The sequence below is a fragment of the Mus caroli genome, unplaced genomic scaffold (assembly GCF_978045245.1).
Source record: "Mus caroli unplaced genomic scaffold, Mus_caroli_1 scaffold_13, whole genome shotgun sequence".
NCBI classification, from domain to species: Eukaryota; Metazoa; Chordata; class Mammalia; order Rodentia; family Muridae; genus Mus; species Mus caroli.
Genome location: NW_028227268.1, coordinates 21,572,501 through 21,595,012, shown reverse-complemented (window position 1 = coordinate 21,595,012; position 22,512 = coordinate 21,572,501). Strand labels below are relative to the sequence as shown.

The window sequence follows — 22,512 nt, the reverse complement described above, 5'->3', positions numbered from 1 at the left end:
CATACCATGAGATATGAAAGGAAGTTTCACCACCACTCTCAGAACATCAGGCTTAGAACTTACTCTACAAGCGACACAAGCCTTCTCGTGGTCAGGAGCCATCCTGAGAGCCTGGACAAAAAACTGCACTGCCTTCTCAATACAATCTTCGTAATAAAGGCAAAGACCCCGGACATACAGAGCATCAGCATTGGTGGAATCCATTCGTAAAATGTCACTGTAATAAAAAGGACACGTTCAGCTGTGGTGTACAATGTCTTGGCCATTCCCACCATCTGTAGTCAAACTGTTTCTTGATCATGGCGCTAGTATTCAAAGTTCATCCACAGGTGACTAGATTCTCAAGAACAAGCCTTGTTAAAATAACAAGATATATAGAGAACCTATATATCTTTACTATGTTTTTCTTTCTTCATCCTCCCCGTACCTAGCAGTGTTGGGGATTAAACCCAGGGCCTGGGACCTGACAGGCAAGCACTTACTGATGAGTCTACCCCCTCTCCCCCACCAATCCAGCCCAATACATTCCTTGTGTCTCATCATCTTTTCTTTTTTGTTTTTGACAAAGGGTTATCTGTATAGCCCTGGCTGTCCTGGAACTTGCTCTGTAGACCAAGCTAGCCTACAAAATTCACAGACATCAGCTTGCCTCTGGCAAGCACTGGGATTATAAGTGTGTACCACTATTCCTGGCTATGCCCCACAATCTTTATTGAATTAGAGTAGGGTGAATAAACTACTGCCCTCAGGGCTAAGTCCTTTGTGGTATTGTTTTGTATTTTGGTGATAGGTGATATGTAATAGGGACTGGATTGAAGGCTCAGTACAAGCTAAAGCACAAGCTCTACTAATGAGGCACACAGCAGGCCAGCACTTGTACCATTGCCTCTCTACCACCCCATGGTACCGAGGAATGAAACCAGGCTACACAAGCATTTTCCAATCCAGCTACATCCCAACCTTGGGTCATGTCCCTAAAATCTGATTTACACTAACTTGGCTGTTATCTGTGGCTGCTTCTGCACTATGGCATAGGACAGAGCTAAGCAGCTGCAGTAGAGACCAGGGACCAAGAAAGGACACAAAGAGTTACAATACGGATAGATAAAAAGAGTTTCCTGGAGTAGAAAGAACTGCATTCAAACAAACCCAGGCCAGTGAGATGGCTGCCAAGCCTGCTGACCTAAATTCAGTCCCCCAAACCTTCTGCAGTATGGAAGGAGAGAATGAACTCCCATAGAGTATATGAAAACAGAGGTTAAACAAACTCAGACTCATTAAGCTCTCTCACACAAGGCTCGAGCACCCGTAACACAGCTGCATCCTATATACCTTGTGGGTCTTGGATTTAACCTGCTTTAACCTTTGGCTTTAAGCTCCAGGAAGGCATGAACAACCCTAGCTGACACCCACAGCCCCCATGTAGCCAGCAGTCAGGAGTCCACTATGCATCTCAGTCATGAACTGGCCAGATTGCGTACCTGGCCACAAACTGTGCTTCTGGGTATCGACCAAGCATTGCTAAACATTCTGCTTTGAGAATTTTGAATCGATGGCAGGCAGGGGCAAATTCTAGGGCACGGTCCATGCAGAAAACAACCTAAGGGAAGAGGAAAGCAAGTGAGCTCTTCAACTGGGACTCCAGAAATGTCTTCACTTGAGTTTGCTCAAGACATCATTGCTTATTGGTACAATAATATCAAAGCTTCTACACGTTCATTCAGTAAGCACACCAATGCCCCATGGAGTTAATAAGTAATATCACTACCTTTATCTTAGTGATGAGAAGACAAAGAATAGAGAAGAAAGCAAGGCTCTAGGTCACCAAGTTCCATCTTAAATACAGTAGGACGCTAGAGCGCTACCTTCAATCAGAAAGCAGCCTCCATGGTGAGCCCACAGTGACTATGATCAGAGCTCACATTCTTCTCGCAAACACCATTATTTACTATTTCCACTATCTGTCAGGCTTTAGCTGGTAAGTATGATAAGAACATCAGCAAAAATAATCTGGCACAGAATCAGTGCTACACACAGAACAGAAACTGTTGCGCCCCTCCTTTTCCTGTGACAACAGCATCACGGCTTTAAAAGACATGGGGAGGAGGGATGAGCCTGGAGATGGCTTAGATGTTAAGAGCACTGGATACTCTTCCAGAAGACTTCGGTTCAATTCCCAGAACCCACATGGTGGCTCACAATTGTCTGCAAAGTCCCAAGGGATCCAAACAAAAGGCATTCAGTGCTTTCCTCTGGCCTGTAAGGGCTCCAGGTATGCACATAGTGCACAGACATATGTGGGGCCAAAATATTCATACAAATAAAAAAGACAGTTTTAGTGTGCAGCTCTAGGTGGCCTGAAAATCACCATATAGTTCAGATTGGCCTTGAACTCACAGAAATCTAGCTACTTCTGCCTCCTGAGTGCTGGGATTAAAGCACATCTTACTACTGTGTTGGTCCCTTACACTCATTTTAGTATAGAAATTCCACTGTGAACTAGCCATCTATAAGGATTCTAGTGGATGTCACATCACTACTACCACCGGGCTGCTCTGTGTAAATGCCAAGCAAGTCCCTCACTTATATCTACGAAAGCTACAGCGTGCTCCCTGTCAGTCACACAGCTCTCAGAAACTCATCCTTTTCTCCACAACTTTGTTCTCTGAGCTCTTTCTCACTTAGCTGCTACCCCTGGGATATCCTCCCTCGGTCCCCTCTCCCTAAGAATAATGGACCAGAGGAGAAACCTGCAACTAAGAGACACCACTACCTCTAAGACTCCAAGTATGAATTCTAAAAGCAAGGGAAGGTAACTTTCATCGCTGTAGTCTAATACAATGGCATACTCCATAGCTCTAAAGACTGCACTAATATTCCATTTACTACTGTAGAAAGACCTCCAAGACTTATTCAGAGGAGGGAAAAAGAGCTATATAACATGAACAGAGCACTACCTTTCATGCAAACAAATCCAATAATCTGTATTTGATGTACTCAGTGGTAGAACTTGACCCTGAGCTCCGCCCTAGCACTGGAGACGGGGAGCAGAGAGACGAGGCAGACCAGAGGGCCTGCTTGAAGGAACACTCATCACTAAATATCTTTCCATGCTTTTTATTTGCACTGAGGGCCTTTTCAAAAACAGATTAAAAACACAGGCAAGATGGGTGCAATGGCAAGCAGATCTCTGCAAGTTCAAGGCCAGCCTGGTCTACACAGCAAATTCCAGGGCAGCCAGGACTACATAGAGTCTTCGTCTCAAAAAAGAAAACCCACAAGCAAGCAAGAAAGAAAACACTGAGCCGCTCACTGACACTTTCAGCCCCGCCAACCTAACAATGACAAGATGGCGCTCCTTCAGTGGCACAGGTCACTGGAAGTTCTAAGGACAGTAATGACAACTGAGGTACAACGAGGAAAAGCCAGGGACAGTGGAGCAGCCACACCCTTGGCCTCACAAGCTCAACGTTCTATGCAGAGCTGGCTCTGCTGGTCGTGAGGAACATCAGTTGAGGCTCAGCAATGCTTACTGCCACCCCCAACCACGTCCCCAGTAGGGACAGCTGCAGGCAAAGAAGATCTTTGTTTCTTCTAAGTTCATCTGTTTCCCCTGCCAGGATCATAATTCTTCATTTGTGACATCACCATGAGCTACAGTGGTGGGGGCTGGGATGTCACAAACAGAGGATTCTGTCACAAACTCAGGATTCTGGCTCCAGAGTGAGCAAGAGAGAAAAGAAACCCAAAAGACTGCCTTTCAGGACAAAGCTTTTGCCTATGTGAGCCTCTGAAAAAAAAAAAACAAAAAACGTGATAGTAGTTAGAACTGCTTTCCAAACACACACACACACACACACGAACCAACTACAAAAACATAATAATTATCAAAACCCATGGGCAGAAGACAGTTAATGTTGCAAATCTGCATAAACTAGTCAGATATATTTATTCCCAAATAAAAGCCCTCACAGTATAAAACTCAAAAAAGATGCTTACGTGTTCCCTCAAACATTTCCTGAACACCTGCTACTGAAAGCCCTACGCGAACCCCTACATATGATGCAACAGCTCCTCCCTTGGACTAGAATCACCGTGTTGAAGGAGCCCATACATCTCCTGATGCGGATTTCTGACCTCTGCCAATCTTCTGCTTCCTACTTTGATCCTTTAGTGAAAGCTAGCTCTCACTCCTATCTAAGAAACGAGGAGATCCATACTCCAGGTTTAACTCCACGTTCTAGAAAAATCCTGGAACGTTCATACTTGCTCCCTATTTCAGATACATCAAGCCCTTTAACATGTAGATTGTCAAAACCTACCACATACTGTGAAGTTTATTACAAGCTGGGTATAGCGGCAGCAGAGGACTGCCAACTTTCAGGCCAGTTTGAGCTACACACAAGACCCAAAATAACATCAAAAAGGTGGCAGGGGCTCATGCTGTAATCCTAGCACTTGAAGCCGTGGCTGACAGACTGCAGAGAAAGGTGATGTAACAGGTCACACACACTCCAAAATGTAACAAGGTTTCCTTCTCCCCACCCTTATTCCTAGCATCTACTCCATCAGAAGCAAGTTAATCAGATCAATATGGATCACTCAGCCCAGTACTTATTTCCAGCTGATTTTTCTTCATTAATTAGCAGAGCTCTGAGATATAACCAACGGGAATATAAGCAAGCTGATTTTTGCTCCTTATTGAAAAGCCAAATAAAATTAAGAAATAAAGCAACTTAGCAAAAAATACTTTTAAGAGAGAAAAGGTCAAAGCCAAATTTTAATGACAATGTACTAGTCTAGACCGCTCTGCACTATCACAGCACAGAGGAGGGTAGCTTCTAGTTGCCTCTACTTTACCTTCCGGAAATCTCGCTTTTCAAAATCCACTTCTGCTATCTTCTCATACTCCAGGACTGCATTGGCGTTCTTGAACTACACCATGGGAAAAAAATGAAGTTTAGGTTGAACAATCATAAAAGTCACTAAGACCCTGATAAATTCCTTCTTTCAAGAATATCACTGGACCACAGAGTTCAGAACAGATAGAGCTACACAGAGAAGCCCTGTCTCAAAAATCAAAAAGACAAAATAATAATAATAACAAGAATATCACTGGAGCAGGGTCTGGTGGTGCACACCTTTAATCCCAGCACTCAGGAGGTAGATCTCTGAGTTTGAGGCCAGCTTGGTCTACAAAGCAAGTATAGGACAGCCAGGGATACACTGAGAAACCCTGTCTTGATAAGCCAAAAATAAAAGAGAGAGGAGATCTGGTTGAGGCCAGGTGTGATAGTACACACCTGTAATCCTAGCATTCAAGGGGCAGAAGCAGGCAGATTTCTTTGGTTTGAGGCCAGCCTGAACTACATAGTGAGTAGAGCCAGAGCTTATATAGTAAGACGGTTGCAACAACAGAAAACCACAGAAGCTGGGCATGGTGGCAAGCACCTTTAACCCTAACAGAGAGAGAGAGAGACAGAGCAGGTCCATTTCTGTGAGTTTAGGGCCAGCCACAGCTACACAGCTACATAGTAAAACCCTATCTCGAAAAAGAAAGAAGGAAAAAAAGAATCACATCAAAGAAGCAGGCACGGTGCTACATGTCTAACGCCAGCACTCGGAGGGATAGCAAGTGCAAGGTTAACCTGGATTACAGTGTATCAGATAGAGACCTGATCTAGAAACCCAGTAAAGGGGGTGTGTGGACACATAGGGCAGGACACACGACACACGAGATGGCTCAGTGTTTAATGGCTCTTGCTGCTCTTCCACAGTACTGAGTTTACTCCTAGCACCTATACTGGGTAGCTTATAATTTGTAACACCAGCCTCAGGGAATTTGATGGCCTCTTCTGGCTTCTGTAGACACATACAGGTGGCATGCATGCATGCATACATATATAGACAAAATCAAGGTGAGGGCGATGACTCTGTGTGTAAACACTTGCCATACAAGTGTGACAACCTGAGATCAAATTCCATAACCCACGTTAAACCAGAGGCGGCAGTGTGTATATATAAACCCAGTGCTGCTAAGGCAAGATGGGCTGGGAATAAGACTCTCCAGTAGCTGGAGTGTCAGTTAGCTGAGAGTGAGTATGGAGCAAGCAAGCAAGAGACCCTATCTTGCTGGTCAGTGTAATGTCCACTTGAGAAGCAAAGGGCAGCTTGCTCTATACATCCAGCTCCAGGGCATTCACAGACACGTAAGATTCTTGTCTCAAAGACAAAAAAACTAGAGACACTGTTTTAAACAAGACAGAACAGGAGACATGATCTTTCAGGCAATAACCCTGATCTCCAACATCACTGCCACAGCCAGTACCAGCCTGCCCTCATACAAACGAAAGCACAAGAGTACATATACACATAAATTTAAAAAACAAAACAAAAGGAGCCACAGTTGTGGTGCAAGCCTTTAATCCCAGCAGTCAGGAGGCAGGGGCAGGCAGGTCTTTGTGAGTTCGAGGTCAGCCTGGTGTATAGTACAATTTCCAGAACAGCCAGGGATACACTGAGAAACTCTGCCTCAAAAAACCAAACCCCCACTCCAAGGAAAATAAGAATGAAACTTTTCCTTAAAAAGCTGGTGACGGGCTGGAGAGATGGCTCAGCAGCTAAGAGCACTGGCTGCTCTTCCAGAGGTCCTGGGTTCAATTCCCAGTGACTCACACGGCAGCTCACAGCTGTCTGTAACTCCAGTTCCAGAAGGTCTGATACTCTCATAGCAATACACATAAAATTAGTGACAAATAGACCCCTCCAATACCAAGACAGACGAGACCAGTTAGCCTGGGCTACATGGAGACTCATTTTTTGTTTTGTTTGGAGACAAGGTCTCATGTAGCCTGGGCTAGCTTAAACTTGTTATGTAGCTACAGATGGTCTTGAACTTGTCTCAGGAAGACAGGAGACATAAAATATGGCCACTGTAAGCCAGGGGTTGGGCAGTTTTGAGATGCTCACTCAAATGTGTCCAGGCGCCTACTACAAAGGTGGAACTGAAAGACGTGTGCTACCACCTTTAGCCACATCTGAACATACACCAGTTCTTTCTGACAAACCCAAGATCTGAAACCAAGACTCAGAACATCTAGACTAATGTTCTGTAACTGAGCTACACCCTAGCTCTGACTTTATTCAAATGCTTTAACTTCGTTCCTTGAAACATTATGCGTCTGCCCAGTCATCTCTGAAGCTTTCCACTTTTTACATACTGAAAACTCATTTAACAGTTAAGGTAACAGAGTCGCAGAGACTATGAGATTTACCTAAAGTTGGCTAAGTGTGGCTGCTGGTGAAGTGGGCCTGTCGGTCCTGCCTTATTAGTCACTCTTCTTTCCAGACCCACTGCACCACCTCTCATAGATCAGACCTACCTCCTGCTGTGCCTGGGCATTTTTATGATCCAGTTCTAGAGCTCTTTGGAAACTACGACATGCCGCCATGGCATTCCCAAGTGAGAGGTGGCACTTGCCTTCTCGGAGGTGTCCCTAGAAGAAAAGAACACAGAGGGAGGAAAGAAACATGACTGCACAGGCAGAAAGCAATCAATACAACAGCAAACCGTCTACACACCAGCATGCAGTGAAAAGGCAGAGCAGTGCTCTCAGAGGGAGCACTTGATCTTTAGGGGACATTGTCACAATTAGGAGATGGTTGTGGCTGTCACAATGAAAAGAGGAAATGCTCCTAACGGTTAGCAGCTCTAGGGCAGAGATACTGTAAAACATTCTTCACCAAAGAGCTCCATTACATACCCGGACAAAACTGTCATCCAACCTCACTGACTGCTGCGCATCTCCAAGAGCTTCCCGGAACCGTCCAAGCATCATCAGCGTGGCCGCTCGATTACCGTAATAGCTGGCATTGTTAGGACACATATCTACAGGACAGATAATAGGACATAAAGCAGTTCAGCGCAGAGAGCTGGAAAGATGATGGCTCAGTGGTTAAGAGCTCTTGTTAGCCGGGCGTGGTGGTGCACGCCTTTAATCCCAGCACTCAGAAGACAGAGGCAGGCAAATTTCTGAGTGGTGCATATACATACATGCCAAACACTCAAAACACATTAAAAAAATCAACTGTGTAAAAAGCAAGTTCATCTGGTATAGTGGGTCAAACTTAAATCCCAGCATTCCAGAGACACAGCGGACCTCTAGAAGTCTAAGACCAGCCTGGTCTACAGAACCAGTTCCAAGGCAGCCAAGGCTACATAGTGAGACAAAACAAAGTTCAGCTCAGGCTACTGACCTTATGTACAGGCTACCTCTCAAAGGACTATTTCTCGGGAGGCCTAGAGAGATGTTTCAGTAGGGAAACTTGTAATACAGTCTGAGTATGCACATCAAGGTCCCCAGGGGGCAAGCATGGTGGCCTGCCTGGAACTCCAGCCTTGAAGGGAGAAGGGAACCTCCAAATGAACGAGCCATCAAGAGTAACCCCAGTCATTATAATTAGCTCCAGATTCATTCGACTGAGACACAGCCTCCGTGAGTAACACAGAAACACAATCTAGGATGGTCCCAAAATCAACCTCGGGCCTCCACATGGATGGACACACACACACACACACACACACACACAGACGCACATACACCGCCCCCCCCATGCGTGCACGCGCGCGCGCGCGCACACACATCACACACCACACCACACCACACCAAAAAAGTGCGGAGAAAAAGAGTAAGAGAATTATGTCAAAACAAACAAATAAACGAACAAACAAACATAAACATGTTGAAGGGAAAGGGCACAGGAAGCTAAAGCAAGATTTCTGCCAGTTTTAGGCCAGCCTGTCTCAAATGAAATACCAGAGCCAGGAGCACAGTTTTAATCCCAGCACTCAGAGGCAGAGGCAGGAAAATCTCTTGAGAGTTCCAGGACAGCCAGGGCTATTAAATGTGGAGAAATTCTGTCTCAAAAAACCAAAACCAGCCGGGCGTGGTGGCGCACGCCTTTAATCCCAGCACTCGGGAGGCAGAGGCAGGCGGATTTCTGAGTTTGAGGCCAGCCTGGTCTACAGAGTGAGTTCCAGGATAGCCAAGGCAACACAGAGAAACCCTGTCTCAAAAAACCAAATAAAAAAAGAAAAAACAAAAAACAAAAACAAAACCAACAAACAAAAAACGTTAAAATGATTTTGAGATATCTCCTCATCCTAGTGAAAGTGACTATCATCAACAAAGCTGACACTAACTGTTGGAGAAGATGTGGAGAAAACCTGTTCACTGGGGGGGGGGGGGGGGGTGCAATTTAATATAGCCAACGTGGAAATCAATTTGGAGAGTTCTGAAAAAAATTAAAAACATAACTACAAGCCCCAGCTCTTTCTTACCCGGGCATATGTATACCCAGAGAACAACTCTACATTTCATGATAGAGGTGTGTCCTCATATGTATGCCCAGAGAACAACTCTCCATTTCATGGTAGAGGTGTGTCCTCATATGTATGCCCAGAGAACAACTCTCCATTTCATGACAGAGGTGTGTCCTCATGTTTATTACTGCTTGCCTGGCCACAGAAAAGAACTGGATTAAACCCAGATACCCATCTAGGATGGATGGATAACGGAATTCTGGTGCATATAGAATATATATATATATATAAATATATACACACACACACAAACACAAATATACATACATTCACACACACACACACACACACATACATGAATGCAATGGGATCCTGTTCCACTCCTAAGAAAAATGCAGTCACAAAGATGGAAGATCTTAGAATGTGTAATACCCGGTCACACAATCTCAGAAAAAGGAAAAACTGTGGGTTCCCTCCCCTGCCGATCCTAATTTATAACTTACATACTCACAGAAACAAATGTGCACATAAGCCCAGTGTGACATGCAGAAAGAAAACAAGACAGGGGAACTCTCTGGCCCGAACAGAAACTGAATGCAGGTAATACATGAGCTATAGAAGAGGGTATGAGCCTCATTCTTTTCTAGCTCTAATTGTATCACACAGTTTTTTGGTTTCGGTAGTGGGTTATTAAAAATGTATTTGACAACGAAAGTGTAAAAATCTAATGTGAAGTCACGCAGCTTCAGAATATCTATTGTACCTATAGGGTCTGGTTAATTTCAACGTTACGTTCTTTATTTCCAAGTATTTTTGGGGTTTCATTTTTAAAAAAACAATGAAGCTAATTTTAAAAACCAGGGCCAACCTCAGCAGGTAAAGGCACTTGTCATCAAGCCTGACGACCCAAGACTTCACACGGTCCACATGGCTAAACCATGACACAACCAGCTCTAGCAAGTTATCCTGAGTGCTACACATGCCATAGCAAGCACGTGTGTGTGCACACTCCCACCCGTGCTCCCAAACACACACGCACATGCACACACACTCACACAAACAATGATAAAGGGCTGAGGGGTGAACAGGGAGTAGAGAGTAACTGGAGCTCAGGACTGCTCGGAACCTCACGCTGACACTCTTTTTAAAGGTCACCCACAGGCAAACTACAAGAGCAATGATGCGTCCAGCTTTTAAGGTTGCAGCTCTAGGGACTGGTCTGCAGTACAAGGTAGAGCCTTTTTACACAGGTGTTCAGAAAGGTCTCACTGCATCCCCAGCACCACAACACAACACAAGAGAAAAGTTACGACTTTGAACTGCCTTTGGGGGGTAGAGGGGGCCAATGTGTTTAGTGAACTATGGTGTGTTTGTGACGTACGTGAGCTCAATGCTGTCTATGTTCACAGTCATCTTCAATTATAAGCAAGTTCAATGCTGTTCTACATGAAACTGTCTTAAAGGTAAATAAAATATGCTGGCATGTTAAGAACGTGGAGATAAGACTCATTTCTGTTTCCCGAGATAGAGAAGGATGCAAGTGTTGGGCAGAATCACTGATCCTGGGGAGGAGTGAGCTGTGAGCTCAGCTCACTAAGAGCTGCTTCTTAGGCCGGAACCACTTACAAAGTCTGGCAAGCGAGTCACTGCTGTGATCCTTCTTACCTATGGCTTTTGTGTAATAGTTATAAGCTTCGTTGTAGTCCTTCTTAGCATAATACGCATTCCCTTGTTCCTTGAAGGATTCTGCTTCCCTGAAAAGGAAAAGGAGAGTCACATCACTATGCCTCAGGGGTGAGCTCAGGAGCGCCAGCTTCATGTTAGTGTGATATACTGGAAATGATTATAGATATGTCCAACAGGCCAATCGAGCCAAAAGAGGTCCAATGAAATAATCCAATCCACTCACAATCTATTCAGAGACACTGAAATAAAACCAGGAAAACTACGCTCAGCTGGGCGCGGCAGTTCACACCTGAAAGCCCAGAGTCTGGAGAGACTAAGACAAAAAAACCTTCTGTGATTCTGGGGCCAGTCTGTGCTACAGAGCACAACACAGTAAGACAAAACAAACCCCACAAGGTATGGTATCAAATGCCTACAACCCTACACTTGGGGTGCAGAGTCAGGAGATCAGGATTTCAAAGCCAACCCTGGTTACACATCAAGTCTGAGGATATCTGTATTACCTGAGATATAGATTCAAAAACCAAAACCAGGGGCTGGAGAGATGGTCCTCTCATAGAGGACTTAGATTCAGTTCCAAGCACCCACATGGTAGCTCACAACCACCTGTAACTCCAGCTGCAGGAGGTCCACTATCCTCTTCTGACATCTGAAGGCATCAGGAATAAGCAGTGCGCATCCATACTCAAAGGCAAAATACTCATACACATAAAATAAAAATAAATAAATATTAAAAAAAAAAAACCCCAAAACTAAAAACGGGCTGGAGAGATGGCTCAGCTTTTAGGAGCACTGGCTGCTCCTAAAACTCAGGACTCCAGAGGTCCTGAGTTCAATTCCCAGCAACCACATGGTAGCTCACAACCATATGTAATGGGATCTGATGCTCTCTTCTGGTGTGTCTGAAGACAGTTATAGTGTACTTATATATATAAAATAAATAAATCTTTAAAAAAAAAACCAAACACACAGGCTGGAGAGATGGCTCAGCAGTTAAGAGCACTGACTGCTCTTCCAGACATCCTTAGTTCAAATCCCAGCAACCACATGGTGGCTCACAACCAATAGGATCTGAGGCCCTCTTCTGGTGTACCTGAAGACAGCAACTGTGTACTCATATAAATAAATCTTTAAAAAACAAACAAACACATATGCTTAGTAAGTGAGCCACTGAAAGCCAGCACTGAATTTTCCAGTATGTCACAACTGCGGCCTCTTTTTTGTTTTTTAAAGGGCCGGGTTTGAGACAGTGTCCTAACATGTAGCCCAGGCTGACCTTGAATTTGTGGCAATTCTGCTGTAGCCTACCAAGTGCTGGGATTATAAACTTGTGATACGTCAATATTTGCAAACGTCTACATTTGTAGGTAATTTCCACTGGGGACAACTGACTTCTCAGTATGAAACGGGACACAGCCTTAAGAATCTTAATTCAGTTTCCTGAGAGTGATTTTCCCATTTGTCACGGGAAGAACAGTCCAAGTGTATAACCAAGGAGTGACAGTGTACTGTGTAAGATGGAAGACTGAGCAAAGTTGACAGCAGGGAGTTAGATGCTGGAGGAAGTGCCTATCTCTCCACGCCCTCCACCCACCACGCTGTGCTGTCCACCCACCAGCTGGCATCAAGACAAGACTGGACAAACAGTGTTGAAAAGAGCAAGCTAGAAAACTCTGTCAAAAGTACCCAAAGTGGCTGGGTGTGGAGGCAGACACCTTTATTTCCAGCTCTCAGGAGGCAGAGGCAGGTGGATCTCTGTGACTTTGAGGCCAGCCTGGTCTGTACAGCACATAGGAAGCTCCAGGCCAGTCAGGGCCACACAGAAGAACCTGTCTCAGAGATGAAAAAATACAAGCAGTATCTCAAAACCTCCTATTTCCCACTCTGAGTGACAGAGGATTCCTCACTGCAGCCCAGCTACGGAAGCATGTTTCTTTTAAGGCTTTGTTTCCTTTCCTACTCGCCAGAGCCATATATGCAAAAGGGAACCAGTCCACGGCTGCCAGGAGAGACACAAGTCAGAGTTTTTGGTGTCCCACTCTAGAACTGGGGATCAAACCCGGGGATCTGAACACGCCAGGCCAGCACTGTGTCACTGACTACATCCCCGGCAGCAACAGTTCATGGCGATGATAGGGGACACTGCAGCCTGATCCTATGACACAGCACAGGTGAGATTTGTGGTTCATTTCTTACATGTTTCAAACGACAAACTGGCAAAGCTCCCTCCACTTCCATTCTTCCCCAACACTGCTCTGGTAAGCCCCACTGACATAAAAAGACTCCTGGGGAAAGGAGGAGGAAAATGGGGTGACCTACTAATGCTGACAGATTTAAACTCTGCTGGGTGGAAATCGGCCTGAAAAATCTCATTATACTAACTGTCACAATGCTATAAAAAGGCCATCTGCTACTACAAGAACCCAGGAACAGCCTCCCTCACCTGCAAAACTTAAGAGTCTCAACTGAAATCTTTCAATGCAATATACAAAACTCCTTTAAACATAAATTAAGCAAAGTGCTATAAAAACTCTAGGAAAAGCTTATGTTTTAAGAGCAGACATGCCAAGAGATTCCATGGGCTTCTCCTAAACAGGATTCCAGAAGCTGAAAAAAAACCACTTTGAAGAAATGTAGTAAACTCTGGCAGAGATACTAACCCATCTGCAACTAAAATCTAGCTGCTCCGTCAGTCAGCAGTGACTAAGAATAGCCAGATCCTTGAGGAAAACCAAAGCACCCGCCACTGTGCCAGCAGCACAAGCTTATTAGTAACAAAAAACAGGACCCAGACCTACTGCTTGTTATGGACTACTGGTTGGTGGTCTTTCCTCAACACTGCTCCCTCCCATGGTGCCTAGTGCGCTGCTGGCTTCTAACGGAAACCAAATGATAATTTCAGTGGACATGACTAACTATTATGTGAGCCATGTGAGTTCCATGCACAACTACCCAAGTTAGTAAATTTCACTATCTGTGCACCCTCCCTTGAGTAAGTCTTGAGTTTAAATAATTTGCTCAAGGTCAGGGAGTGACCATGTTTGTGAGAATCCAAAGTAATGTACTATCTAAGCTTTCTAATGCTCACTTATGTGATACTGATAAGAAGTTTAAAACTGATCTGTACTACAGGGAGTGAGGCAAGGACAATAAAAAAATTCTTTAGGTGGGCGTGGTGGCACACACCTTTAATCCCAGCACTCAGGAGGCAGAGGCAGGCCGATTTCTGAGTTTGAGGCCAGCCTGGTCTACAAAGTGAGTTCCAGGACAGCCAGGGCTATACAGAGAAACCTTGTCTGAAAAAAAACAACAACAAAAAAAACTTTAAACCAAGACACAAAACAGCTCTGGTGTGAAGAATCTGTCCTAGGACTGAAATCTGGATTTACTAAAGCATAGTGAGGCCCATAACACTCAGTCACAGAGGAATGGAGCTCCCTTCTCTCTAAGATGCAGGGCCCAGGGGATGGACTCTGCCTCCCCCAAGAAAGGCATTTCACTTTAGTAAATGGTGAGTAGATTCCATTCTAGAGCAAACAAAGCAAGTAATGTAGAGTCAGCCCACAGCAAAAAGAACAAGAGTCGTGTTGTGACAAGTTGCCATGTTTTTAACCTCACATTGCATGTTGGGCCAGAATTAGCTATTCCCACAGTTTCATGAAAAGGACGTATTTTCACAGAAACGCGGCTGATTGGCAGCTGCCGAGACAACAGGCTTGGGCACTTGGTGCTTCTAGGCCAGATGCTTGCTTAATTTTTTGTATCCAGGTCTTACGTCCAAAGAGGACTCATCAAACACACAAGACCAACGGGCCTGACGCCAGCTTTGAGGCTAGCGAGGAAGACGGGAATCTTTGCAATCTGTCGGGGCCACGGCAGGAACAATTCCAGAGCTAAGTAATTCTAGTCCTGCCTTTTCTCAAATCCTGAGAAAAGCTGAAGCTGTTCAGGCTGCCCTTACAGCAAAGAGACTGCAGGGTGAAGTGTCAAAGAAGAGCTAGTTAACCCTGGGACTGAGGGCAACCTGGAGGTGGCAGCTGTCACTGCTGCCAGAGTTATTAATTCTTTGATAACTGAGCTTTCAGTATGAACCTGCTAAAATATAGCAGTGCCCAGAAAGGAAGGCTTGAGATCCTTTTCTTTCTTTCTTTCTTTCTTTCTTTCTTTCTTTCTTTTTTTTTTTTTTTTTTTTTTTTTTTTTTTTTTTTTGATTTTTCAAGACAGGGTTTCTCTGTGTAGCTCTGGCTGTCCTGGAGTGCTGAGATTAAAGGTGTGTGCCACCATGCCTGGCGAGATCCCTTTCTATGGACATGACATTAAATTTTCAGCGCTTGACAGGCAAAAGTACGTGGATCTCTTATGAGTTTGAAGGTAGCCTGGTCTACATATATGGAGTTTCAGGCCAGTCAGAGCTATCTAATGAAATCTTAGCTCAAAAAAGACCAAATAAAGCAAACAACAAAAAAAACTAATAAAAACCCAAAATTAAGTTCAGATTAGACCCTAAAATATTAAAGTAAAAGATCCAGAGAACTGGTCTGATGGTGTTAACAACTGTAATATATTGCTTGTGCTTTTAATACTTTCAATCAAGACACACACAGGCCTTCTGAAGCAATGCTGTGTGTGGCGAACCTTCCACCTGTCTTCCAACAAAGAAAATAGCAGTCATGCTCCGCAGTGATTCGGGGAGGTACCACAGTAACTGCACAGCTCTCAGTTTCTTGAAGCCTTTGCAGGGTCCTTGTTTTCCTTTGCTTTATTTGCTTTGCCCAGGCTGACCTCAAATTCACTGCAAAGCCAAGAGTGAATTTTTGGTCCTCCTACCTCAACCCCCTAAGTTGTGCCACTGTACCCCTCTTAATTTATGCTGGGTTGGACTCAGTACCGTGTGCATGCAGAGCCCAGTCTCTGTCCTTGATTCTCTTGTTTTGTTTGGTCTTTTTTTTGTTTTGTTTTTTGAGACAGGGTTTCTCTGTATAGCCCTGGCTGTCCTGGAACTCACTCTGTAGACCAGGCTGGCCTCAAACTCAGAAATCCGCCTGCCTCTGCCTCCCGAGTGCTGAGACTAAAGGCGTGCGCCACCACTGCTTGGTCTGTCTTTTTAATTTTTACTTTTTAAACGTTTTACTTTTTTCCCAAGATAACTATGTATGAGGTAAAACAGAATATTTCAATACATGTATATACCATGACCATAAAATTAAAAAAAAAAAAAAAACAACAAAAACCTGGGAACTAAAATATTGCACCACTGAGCTATATCACACTTTTCCTTATACTTGTTAGAGTCAGGATTTCACTAATTGCTCAGGTTGGCCTTGAACTCCCAACTCAGGTTATAGGCCTTCAACACTGACCTGGCTACATAAAATTAGCTTATCCAATTTCCCATCCAACCCTTGGGTCAACGCCAAACATTATAAGCACAACAGCTCTGATTCAAGGATGCTGGAAATGATTCTGATGTGAATCACTAAGGACCAATTCTGTTGAAAATGGCTACAGAACCAAAACACGGGGTCAGTGAGATGGCTCATCCAGTAAGGGTGCTTACCACCAAGCTGAATACTCGGAAGGAGAGAAGCATTTCCTAAAAGTTGTCCTGTGACACTTATACTGATGTATGGCGTGTTTCTCTCTCTCATACACACACACACACACACACACACAATTTTCTTTTCTTCCCCCCCTTCTTTTTTTTTGGGGGGTGGGGGAATAAGGCCTCATTATGTAGCCTTGGCTGGCCTGGAACTCAATTTATACACTGGGCTTACCCTTAAATCAGAGATATTCGACTCTGCTTCCCCAGTGCTGGGATTAAAGATGTGTGCCACCATGCCCGGCTGCAAACAAATTCTCTTTGCATGCATTCATAGCGTCACCCCAGATCAGTACCCTTTTTTACAAAGGTGGGCAAACTGAATAGTCTTCTCTTTGTATACATTCCTGTTTTAAGCCGGGCGGTGGTGGCGCATGCCTTTAATCCCAGCACTTGGGAGGCAGAGGCAGGTGGATTTTTGAGTTCGAGGCCAGCCTGGTCTACAAAGTGAGTTCCAGGACAGCCAGAGCTATACAGAGAAACCCTGTCTCGAAAAAACAAACAAACAAACAAACAAACAAACAAAAAAACAAAAACAAAAAAAAAACACCAAACATTCCTGTTTTAATATGTATTTGTTTTTTCTTTTTCTATCAGTCACTGCATCCACACTACATCTGTTAAAATCTATATGCCTGAGCTTGTAGGTATACTCTCTGAATCTGCTGTTCATTCATTGCTGCTAATTATTTCCACAAGTACTGCCAAAGAATCATTCGGCATTACAAAGCTTCTAGCAGGATCATGTGATTGAATCAGACAACTTAAGCTTATGATCCCCACCCAACTTTGCACATTTACAGCTCGACAAATTAGAAATACATTAATTAAAAATACATGGCTGGCCGGGCGTGGTGGCGCACGCCTTTAATCCCAGCACTGGGGAGGCAGAGGCAGGCGGATTTCTGAGTTCGAGGCCAGCCTGGTCTACAAAGTGAGTGCCAGGACAGCCAGGGCTACACAGAGAAACCCTGTCTCGAAAAAAAAAAAAATACATGGCTGACACTGCAACATATCCTAACACAGATGCCCTATACAAATGCCTATTTTCTCTCTAAATACCTCCAAGATAAATGCTTAAGCAATTCTACCTTAGATCAACTTAACTTTTTAGCAATTACAAAGACATTCAAAAACTTCAGCCAGCCTCAGATACTAGATTGATTGAGTAGCAGTTTTTAAAAACCTCCTTAGGCTGGCAGGAAGGCTCAGGGGGTAAAAACTTGCCACCAAGTCTGATTTTGATCCCTGGGACCCACATGGTGGAAAGAAACAACTGACTCCCCAAAGCTGTCCTCTGACTTCCACCTGTGAGCCACAGACTGTACATATACAAATGTCTTTACACACAGCCACAGCTACCGCACAGGAAAGATCTTTTTAATTTTCTAATGTGTAAAGGTGTTTTTTTTTATCTGCATGTGTACTTGTGCGTTACTTGTGTGCCTGGTGCTCTCAGAGGCCAGGAGAGTTCTGATCCCTTGTAGCTGGAGTTATGGGCAGTTGCAGGCTGTCATCTGCGTGCTGGGATCAGAACCTGTGTCCTCTGGAAAAGCAGCCAGTGTTTTTAACCACTGAACCATCTCTATGGGGTAAGACTCTTCATCAGCTGTATCATTTTTGGGGAAAATTTTTTTCCCCAAAGGGAGGAAGGGAGGGAAAAATTACCTCAGGCACTGCAATGGACACTACTGTGAATGTTTGTAACCCAGGAAACACTGACTAGATTTTTATACAACTTGACTTTTACATCAAGTGTTTGGCTAGAACACTGTATGGGTTAGGCTTTTTTTTGTTTTTGTTTTTGTCAACTTGATACAAGCTAAAGTCATCTAGGAAGCGGGAACCTGAACTGAGAAAATGCCTTCCTAAGACTTTCCTGTAGGCAAGGTTGTGCGTGGTGCCACTGCTGGTGGTCTTGGGTTGTATTAAAAAGCAGGCTGAGCAAGCCAGTAAGCAGCACTCAGTGCACGGCTCTGCCCAAACTTCTGCCTCCACTTCCCTCAGCAGCAGAGTGTGACCTGGGAGACGCTGAGTGAAATGACCTCGCTCCTTCCCAGTTGCTTTTGGTCAGGCACTTATGACATCAACAGGAAATAAACTGGGGCAAACATTTTTTAATCAAGTTGAACTTCTCCAATTATATTAATAATGATTGAGATCAAGAGAGATATAGTGGTTTAAATGAGGCACACACGCACTCCAGAGTTTTCTGTCCTGCTGGGTTTTTGCACTCCTTGGTATATTTTTTATTCTGGTTAAGTAGCTAGACAGACATTAGCAAGTTAGAAGTCATTGAAGATGGACCCTCTCCCTCATGATCAGCTTTGCCTCTCCTTAATTTAAAATACCATACAAAAAGGTGAAGGTAGCAGGGCTTAAATGAAACCCATTACAGGGAAACTACTTCTCGCAGGTCAAAACCGGATTTGAGTTGTATCTCAGGACATATGCCATTATAAGGTGCCCGCTGACACTGCTGTACCTTCTCTTAGGAGTTAATCCGAGAAGGACTGCCAAGAGACCACACCTCAAGAAAGTGGACTCACTCTTTAAAAAAAAAAAAAAAAAAAAGGGGGCTGGTGAGATGGCTCAGGGGGTAAGGACACTGACTGTTCTTCCAAAGGTCCAGAGTTCAAATCCCAGCAACCACATGGTGGCTCACAACCACCCATAATGAGATCTGACACCCTCTTCTGGTGTGTCTGGTCAGCTACAGTAAATTTATGTATAATAATAAATAAATCTTTAAAAAAAAAAAAAAGAAAGAAAGAAAGCGGACTCACTGGCCATGCTAAAAGTGGAGAATAATTACCCTTTAAATAGTATTTACACCCACAGAGGCCCCTTGTCCAGTGCACTTGTGGGTCTTTACTGCTAAGACTCTGTGTTGTTCTGAGTTCTGACTTAAAAATTGTAACTTTTCCTTTTCTTCTTTTGTAAAATCTCTTCTTTGGATACTGGTCAAGTATGCTCGCCATGTCACTCTGGACACTGTCATTCTTTTACAAAGACCCTCCTGCAATGCCATGTGGCTGCTTGCCACCAGCCACCCACAAACTTGCTGGCTGTTTTTGGGCCCTAGCTCAAAAGGCATGGCTTTCTCTATCTTGCTCTTCCACACCCTCCTCCTCTGGCAGCTTCAGAGGTTTGTTGTTGTTGCTTTGGACTTTTTGAGACGGGGTTTCTGTAACACAGCCCTGGCCATATTTGAACAACGTAGAACAGGTCTGCCTCTGCCTCCTGAGAGCGAGGACTAACAGTGTGCACTAGCACACCCCGACTGCTTCAGAGATCTCTATTTCTTACCCTGCCCACTACTCTGTTTCCTGCCTAACGTATGATTTCTCTAATTTAAAGCTTCTTCTGACTCCACTCTGTTTTTAAATCTTTCATCTATGAAGCCATAAAACCAACAAAGAGGAACCCCAATTCTCAGGTAACATTTGTAGCAAAACATCCAGTTTTGCTAAAATTACAGCTAAGGACAAAATGCTCGATTTCCTGAGAGTAAAGAAATGTTCAGGAGACTTTGATTTGAGAGAAAAACCTAGTGGGGGGAGGAATACTTCCCTTCTCCTCAGGGTTGCTAGGACTGCAGTGTGCCGCATGCCAGGAAGTCGGGACCCCCCCCCCACACACACACACACACACACACGCTGCTCTCATGCTCACTGTCCTCTACAAAACATTGCTCTAGACTGCGGCACCTCCTTTCTTTTAGTCAATCAAACTTACGAGCTGCTTGTTGATCTGGACACATCCTCCACCCTACAGAATTTGCAGGATCTTGGCCAGTCTTAGAGTAGAAATTCTTTCCTCCTCCCCCTTCCGCGGACCTCTTGTCCCCAATGGCATGTCACAAGGCCTAGTTCATGTTGTACTCTCTCTGACCTTCATGAAAATAAAGTAAAAGAGCCCAATAGCCGCATGTTTACTCCACACCACCAACAAGGTCACTTTATTTTTCTAAAAAATATTTAAAAATTAAATCAATTCTAACCTACAAATAAAATTTCAATTTAACACTCATATATGTAAGTGAAAGTCATATGACTTGTGAAAAACATTTATAAATACTGGGGTGCCTGCGAGGTACTGTATGCTGGATGCTTTCCAACCAGCTAGAGACAGGGAGAGCGCTAGCCACTGGAAAGCTACCTTTACCCAGTAGCTGTCTATCTTCCTTTTCCTCCTCCTTCTCCTCCTCCTCCTCTTCCTCTTCTCTTTGAATCCCAAGGTTCTTTTTATCCCAGGGTCAACCTTTTTCTTTTCAGGTTCAGTAGAGATGCACTGAGATGGATTTTGCTACAAAGTTCAAGGCCAGCCGGACTATACAGTGAGTTCTAGGCTAGACTACGCTCTGCTGGGCAGCCCTGTCTCAAAAATTAAAAATTCGTTGGGTGTGGCGGCACTCGGGAGGCAGAAGCAGGCGAATTTCTGAGTTCGAGGCCAGCCTGGTCTACAAAGTGAGTTCCAGGACAGCCAGGGCTACACAGAGAAACCCTGTCTCGAAAAATCAAAAAAATAAAAAATAAAAATAAAAATTTGGGGTTGGAGAGATAGCTCAGCAGTGAACAGCACTAGATGTTCTTGCAGAGAACCCAGGTTCAAGTCCCAGCACCCACATGGCAGCTCACAACTGTAACTTCAGTTCCAGGGAATCTGACATCCTCACACAGACACATGCAGGCAAATCCTTACACAGACACATGCAGGCAAATCACATGCATAAAATAAAAAATAAATTATTAAAAAAAAACAAAAAACCTCTTATTCCCAAAGAGGAAAGGTGGAAGACAAAAATGTAAACTCCTGAACAGATGAGTCAAAATGTACTGTGAACATTCAAGGAGAAACCTCGACAGAGACAGACCCAGAGGGCCAAGTACATCACGGGGAGCTGTGGCAAAGTCTTCACAAGGCAGCAGCACTCTCTACTGCTGGAGGAGAGAAGGACACCAGGCACTGGCTGGAGCTGGCTACATCTTAGGGGAAGCAGGGCTGTGATGAACCAACCCTCCAATCCGAATCTTGACAGAACTCCCGTCAGTCAAGGCATGAGGACAGGTACCGCAGGGCTCTGGCATTTCCTTCTCCTTTCCTCACGCTTGGGAAGGAGAGCTCCAGAGTAGTGGGCCTCTCTGAAGCCATTCTGACAGCACAGCCATCCACTTGTCAGTCAGCCCGAGGCTGCTGTTCATATATCCCTGAACCCACTACCTTCCATTTTGTGGCTCTTCTATGACAACACAGATCTCCTCTCGTGAATGAGTATTTTCTAAAGAGATACCTGCTCCCCACTCCGCAGCTATCAGACTATTTGCTGAAACATAGTCTCATGGATTAGAACCCCCCAGGAACTGTAAGCCATGGGAAGGAATGCTAAGGCCTAGAGCCAGCCAGAAGAGGAACTTGTCTCTCAGAGGTCAGACTACTTTGCAGAGAGAATGATGGGTCAGCTTTGGGAAGGACCAGGCTTTCACCAAGACTGCTTAGTAATGCATGCTGTTACTGAACTTCTTCATCTGCTCCTCTTCCCAAGATGGTTCCAATGAATAAACCTCCTCTCTCTGTTCTCACAGACCTGGCTCTTTAACTGGCTACAGAGGATGGTGGCTGAGCTCAGCTGTTAGCACTGCCAGGCCCAGACTTGACCTTAACAGCTCTGGTAACATCTCTCATCTTGATGGAGACAGTGGTGTCTCTCAACAATCTACAATTAAGAAACGGCTGCTTCCAGGGCAGGCAAGATGGCTCAGTGAGTAAAGACTTGCAGCTGAGCCTGAGGACCTGAGTGAGTTTCATCACCTCACTCACAGGTGAAAGGAGAGAACTGAGTGCCACAAACTGTTTGTGCACGCGCACGCACACACACACACACGCATACACACATGCTCAC

The 22,512-nt window shown here is 44.5% G+C and overlaps 1 protein-coding gene across 1 annotated transcript in view; it reads right to left on the bottom strand.

The window, feature by feature from the left end:
• The window catches only part of Dnajc7 (DnaJ heat shock protein family (Hsp40) member C7), a 38,690-nt gene that overhangs the window by 8,748 nt on the left and 7,430 nt on the right, over positions 1-22,512 (bottom strand). Inside the window, exons 3-8 of the mRNA XM_021175511.2 lie at positions 10,988-11,076; positions 7,764-7,888; positions 7,383-7,496; positions 4,861-4,935; positions 1,482-1,600; positions 64-217 (exon numbers count right to left, since the gene is read on the bottom strand). Coding sequence (XP_021031170.1) covers positions 64-217; positions 1,482-1,600; positions 4,861-4,935; positions 7,383-7,496; positions 7,764-7,888; positions 10,988-11,076 — 676 coding nt within the window. The remainder of the gene's footprint in view (positions 1-63; positions 218-1,481; positions 1,601-4,860; positions 4,936-7,382; positions 7,497-7,763; positions 7,889-10,987; positions 11,077-22,512) is intronic.